The sequence below is a fragment of the Amphiura filiformis genome, chromosome 13, assembly GCF_039555335.1.
Source record: "Amphiura filiformis chromosome 13, Afil_fr2py, whole genome shotgun sequence".
Taxonomy (NCBI): Eukaryota; Metazoa; Echinodermata; class Ophiuroidea; order Amphilepidida; family Amphiuridae; genus Amphiura; species Amphiura filiformis.
In genome coordinates, this window is record NC_092640.1 from 60,580,910 (window position 1) to 60,587,212 (window position 6,303).

The 6,303-nt window shown below is 35.6% G+C and overlaps 1 protein-coding gene across 2 annotated transcripts in view; it reads right to left on the reverse strand.

Moving 5' to 3' along the window:
• Positions 1 to 5,268, reverse strand: part of LOC140168607 (protein Wnt-9a-like) — an 82,443-nt gene extending 77,175 nt beyond the window's left edge. For both annotated transcript variants that reach the window (XR_011861249.1, XM_072192007.1), the window contains exons 1-2: positions 5,051 to 5,268; positions 1,651 to 1,877 (exon numbers count right to left, since the gene is read on the reverse strand). Coding sequence is in view for 1 of the 2 variants with exons in the window: in XM_072192007.1 (XP_072048108.1) it covers positions 1,651 to 1,877; positions 5,051 to 5,133 (310 nt within the window). In the remaining variant the exon portion in view is untranslated. The remainder of the gene's footprint in view (positions 1 to 1,650; positions 1,878 to 5,050) is intronic.
• Between the last annotated feature and the right edge of the window lie 1,035 nt (positions 5,269 to 6,303).

The window sequence follows — 6,303 nt, forward strand, 5'->3', positions numbered from 1 at the left end:
TGTAAGGGTTACTGAACGCAAAGGACTCCCAGTCAAGTTCATATACAAAGCTATACCAACATATACCACGTTATGTATCTAAATCAGGGATTTACACTCACACACCTCAAATCGTTGGTTTCAAAAGTTTCTGGAAAGTTGATATTGCGTTGAAAAGAGGTGAAAAAAGATTGACAATATTGTACACAAAATTCAGAGAAGAAAGATATGATACTTACACATTTTCTATAACCTCAAAAGGATGTTTTTGTATTTTAAGTTTTAAATTTCAAAACTTAAAATAAAGGTAAAATCACCTCATCTATTTTTTTTTGTATGTCGCGATGTTTATTTTTGTTCCGTGTTTGTATTGTACCTGCCATATATAGTACTAGTAGACAACACTTCTCCAGTGTATTTTTAATAACACACACTACGCATGCTCAGTGAGTTACTAACCAATTCTAACGAACTTAATCAGAATGCCTTAAATTGATAAAGTTCAAGCTTTATTAAACAAAACAAATATTTTTGCTAGTTGAAATTTGAAAACATAATTACATTAACAGAACTACCTTATGAATTTAACAAAAAGATTAAGATAATCGATATAAGATTAAATCAGATAATCAATTCACAAAGAAAAATCTGACCTAACTAAAGTCATTGGCACCCATGCATACATGGTTTCTAAATTTTGAATCAAAGCGATTTTTGAGCCATGATATTAACAACAATCATTCTGGCCAGGTCATAGAATAAGCATGTCAAACAAAAAAGCTATTTTGTAAATCACAATTAACTCATAATTTGTATTATTGTTATTTTGCTTCTGATTTTGTCATTGATGTGACAGTATATATTAGAATGGAGTCTCAAATACTAGAGTCTCAAATGGCTGCAGTATCGGTACATACCACGACCTTAATTGTTAAAGACGTTTTATTACAACGTTAAATTTCAATATCTAAAAATGATTTTTGCAATTTAATATGCTCAATTGCTGCTATACAGTAAACAACAAACTGAGGAATTGGTTTTAATATACTTCTGGAATTATCCATTTCAACTTTCAAGTGTCTTTGTGAGATTAGGCAATATTTGCAAAGAGTGCATGTATTACAAACATTTGGACAAAAATATTGTTCAAATAATCCACATTTTATTTTATTTATTTATTAACTATACAGATATTTGCAGCTAATAATATGAGAAGTACATAATTATGTTAAACAACCCACAATATTCTGTCACAACCAGTATCCGCGTGATCAGTTCCACTAGTTTATGTGACATTTATTGTAAATCACATTTGACAACATTGTCAACTTTTATGTGTTCTTGTAAAAAATCTATGTTCGCCAAAGGTTTAAATTTTCTTCAAGATCGAAATAATGATTTCCAACATATTCAACAGCCATATCGTAATATTCCAGGAGTACGTACGTACGCGATTTACAATAATGTCCTTTGAAAGGCATAACGAAATGTCAAAACATATGGGAGTTATCGTACATCATACTTAAAACTACTTATGACCAATTTCTTTGTGTCTTATAGTGACAACCTTCAATGTCATTGATAAGGGCTATAATAATGCCCGCTATAAATGTTATGCAAATTTACAACAACAAAAAAGCGTAAAATGCCCGGAGTAATGTATAAACTCACCAGTTTTCAGTAGGTTCAATCTATGGTGCTCATGGGTAATACTACAATTCCATCTTTCGTTCTTAAATTGACTGGTACACTCCATGGTACTTAACCGAATAGCATTAATCAACGTATCTGCCATTCCACTGTCTCTATAACACATTTTTCTTTGTTTATTTGTCAATCTCATTCCTTTACAATCGGCTGTAAGTCGATCCAATGGCAATCGTTTGCTCAATGTTAATCTGTTTCAGAAAAAAAATAGAGCAAAAACTGTAAAAGATTAGATCTTATATAGATTATATTGAACAAGTCTTAAGCTTTACTTGACCCTACTCCGGGACCCTACTTCAGTGAGATCCACGATTGTTGAGGTACAAAATGAGGAAAATGAGCACTGAGTCTGCTTTGTTGTCAGTGCACAATGATATTTTATGTGCAATGGAAAACCAAGGTGTTACCTTGCTTGTTTTGTTGGACCTCAGCAGTGCATTTGACACTATCGATCACGCTGTGTTACTTGCCAGATTACAACATCATCTTGGAATAAAGGCTACCATCTTGGACTGGTTTTCATCATATCTTTCGGATCGGAATCAATGTGTGCATATAAACGGGAAGTTCTCTGCTCCACAACATCTGCAGTATGGAGTGCCACAGGGGTCTGTGCTTGGGCCCTTGTTGTTTTCGATTTACATCCTTCCTCTTGGTGACATTATTCGTAGACACGGGATGAAACTTCACATCTACGCTGATGATACCCAAGTTTATGTGTCTGTTTGCCCCACATCTTCAAGTGGTGTGAATCTTGCTGTGTCCAAACTTGAGCAGTGTGTGAATGACATAAATATGGATGTCTGAGAATTATCTCAAGTTGAACGCTGATAAAACCGAGGTCATTATGCTTGGTTACAGATCCCAACTGGCCAAGATCCATCTTCCGAATGTTAACATTGCAGGTGTTGATATAGCTGTCAAATCTGACCCAGTGAAGAACCTTGGAGTTATGTTTGACCCGGGTTTGACAATGGCTGCTCAAGTTGCAAGTATTACTAAGTCCGCCAATTTCCAACTTGTTAATATTGGTAGGGCGAGGAAAATGTTAACCACAGACTCCGCCAAATTAGCTGTTCACACCTTAGTCACATCTAGACTCGATTACTGCAACAGTTTGTTAGCAGGTATCAACAACAATCTCCTCAAAAGACTCCAGAACATTCAACGCACTGCAGCTAGGTTGATCACCAGAAAGCGAAAATACGACCCCATCTCTGACGATCTCATCAACTTGCATTGGTTGCCTGTTAAGCAAAGAATTGACTTTAAGATCATGGTTCTTACATACAAATCTCTCCACCAACAGGCTCCTGAATATCTTTCAAGCATGCTCCAGATACAGACTGACCGCAGGCCGTTACGTTCCTCCTCTGCACCACTATTATTCGAACCCAGAACTCACCACCGAACATTTGCAGACCGTGCTTTTACATGCTACGCACCTCGTCAATGGAACCGGCTACCGAAACATATCAGAAATGCAAACTCTCTTCTCATTTTCAAAAGACTCTTGAAATGCCATTTGTTTAATGTTGCCTATGGACTGTAATTTTATTTGGTTAAGTGTTTATCAGCGCCTTAGTACAATTGTTTGGTTTTAGGCGCTATATAAATTTCAGTTGTATTGTATTGTATTGTATTGTAAAATAGACCTTTTAACACAGACGTCCATTTTAGTTGCTTTAAAGATCTTATCTGCCGACAGCAAGTGAAAGATACTACATTGAAAGTGTAGTGCTTACAATGTATGTCACACAAAGGCTTATCCGTAGTTGTAAGCGGTATTTAAGAAAGAAAGCAGTGTTTCTTTATTTTAATAAAACAGACTGTCAAATCGTCATAATACTGATAAATTAGAGGAAGGAAGTTTGGCTTTTAAGATTTAAGCAGAAAAGAAACTTAGGTTCAGAAGCTATAATAAATGTCATGCCAAAGGCTCCCTTATTATACAGCAGAGTTGAGAAATTAGTGAAATTGTAGCTGTTTGGTGCTACGGGTAGGAAACTCGCGTCTGATGAAACGCAAAGGGCTATGAATGGTTTTGGATATTTCAAATACGCAAATTATCCCACCCTACACCCTTAACAATAAAACATGTCATCCCCAGAACAGGCTTAAAGTATGCATGCCAGATTGTATACCATGAAATTCATTATTGATTAGAGTTATAATAGTAAGGGGGTTGAAAGAGTTAAGGGGTTGTCACCCGAAAGAAAGGGGTATGTCACCACGTCTCACAAAGCAGGTAAAACGGAAATAAGACTAAAAGGCAATGCTAGTTTTCCGCAGGTGTTTCTGTTAATTTTAGCCGACGGTAAGTTCTCATACTAGTAGGTCTATAAAGCCTGTCCAATGTATGACTTATTTACAAATTTTCGCACCAGCTTTTAGAGAACTTTTATAGTTAAGACCCCCTAAATAATAAGGGAAATGCACGTACGTTTCGTGATGAAATTAGAGCGCTAATAGAGGGGATCAAATTGATAAATAACGGCTGTTGTTTTGTTGAAAACGGAGAAAATCCAAATGGTGATGTAGAGAAAAGTATAGGTGAAAATCTTGTTCAAATGAATAAGTATCCGTTTAAATTTAGCGACTGTCACTTCAATCATCAATCTGCAATCGTCAATTTGGCAACCACGTATATAGCATTTTTTATCAGTACAACATAATAAATGTAAATCTCATGCAACAATTGATTAGCTGCATTCACACTCAAATTATCTTGAATTCCCTTTCTAATAATCTCAGGTCTCTGACTTTTTAAAGTCCCAAGCGACCTGTTGTATTTTCTCTAATAGTACAGGGCAGGAAATACAGGAACTAAGCGAGAGAAAACTGATGGTTTATACTGAAAGAGGTTGATAAACGGAGACAAGGGGTGTTAGTTAAGAAAAGACACATATCACACATGCTAATGTAATAATGTTAGTAATGCAGAAAGGCCTTCAGACTGCACACGGTTGTCAAGAACAAAAGGACAGGATTTTGTCACAATGGTAAAAAGCCATTTTACACTTTCTCAACCACAAGTTCAAGATGTACACGCAAAAGCTTTGCTCTGTGAACAACTTTCGAAAAGTACGACTCGTAGATCGCATTGCCGCATCACGCGTATCCGGCACGTTATGTCCATTATTTAGCCTCCACAAAAGAAAGCAAATTCCAAACACTTCCGTAAAATCAGTATTGAATTCCGGAGCTGAGTAAAAGTTACTTACCCTTTCAAGCATACATGATATATTTCATTTTAACACGTACTGAATAACATTTCCAAATACTCTGCACTCTGCACAAATTAATCAAATTAAACACTGTCATCTGCTGAACTTGACATTGCGCGGGAAGTTAATTTACTTACCCAAAGTACGCGGTGCAACTTGTAGGGTATATGATACCGAAAATTAGCACCGTGAGCACCCAGCACTGGTGCACTATGACCATGTTGGCATGAGAAAGAAGAAACCATAATTTCCAGGCCAGGTTAGTAAAACTTGTTGCATAGTTCCTCCTGTATGCTGCGACTTGTAGAATATTATGACTGTAATTGTGAAAACTTCCCTGTCATTTGCCGCTACTAAAAACTTTCTGCATACTACTCGAGTTTGTATAGCATCCACATAACGTTGCGACACAGAGTATTCCACATGACGTAGGCGTCAATCCTAGAAGTAAGTTCCTTCTTATTGGTCAACAGTTTTGTGGGCGTGACTATTGTGGGTAATAATGTAATTATAAAGATTTAGCATTGTGACGTCTTTATCGAGTAACTAATACAGTTTAACGGTTTGTAATAATTAAAACGTATAATTATGCAAAAAATGATAAGGGCTTGTGCGTGGATGCCGGCGTGAATGTTTAAGAGTAGTTACATTATAAGTTGTAACAGGGTTTTAAGTAATTTAGAAACAATCCGCGTCTTAAAATTCTCCTATGTTGTCAAATGTCGCGTTAAATGATATCTGAACACATTTGTTATACTTTGTATATCGGTGAATGTGTCAGTTCTATTGCGCTGGCACAACACTTGCTAATAATGATGAATGAGGCGAAACAAGATGGAATGTTTTCCTCAATACTTGAATATGTTGAAAGCAAGCTACTGGTTTAAAGCAGCTAAAACATATCTCGAGGCATGTTAATGGACAGGGCGGCTTTTATGTAAGATATCTTAGATGTTGGTAGGTATTTTCCTTCTTAAACATGTTAAATACTTAACGTGAGGGTTGATATTACTTTTTTTTGCTACGGGTATCCTCGACAAATGCCATGTAAGACAGCTATTGAGCAAAACAGCAACAAAAATCAAATCAAAACAAAACAAAAACAAACAAAAAAAAACTTTGATTTTTATTTTCATATGGAAAATGCTAGTAAGTTGCAAGACTAATTATATTTATCTTTCATGTTATTTGAACAAAAATGTGCATAATTTATACACACACATATAGGCCTATTCACAAAATGTTACAAAGTTTTCATACTCAAAATTAGCAAATATTGCTGTAAATTAAATATTGTTGCATATTTACACCCAATATGTTGCACATTTTTCTCTATGTTATTAATAATAATAGGTCTAATCATTAAAACAAAAGGTAGGGCCAATAGCAT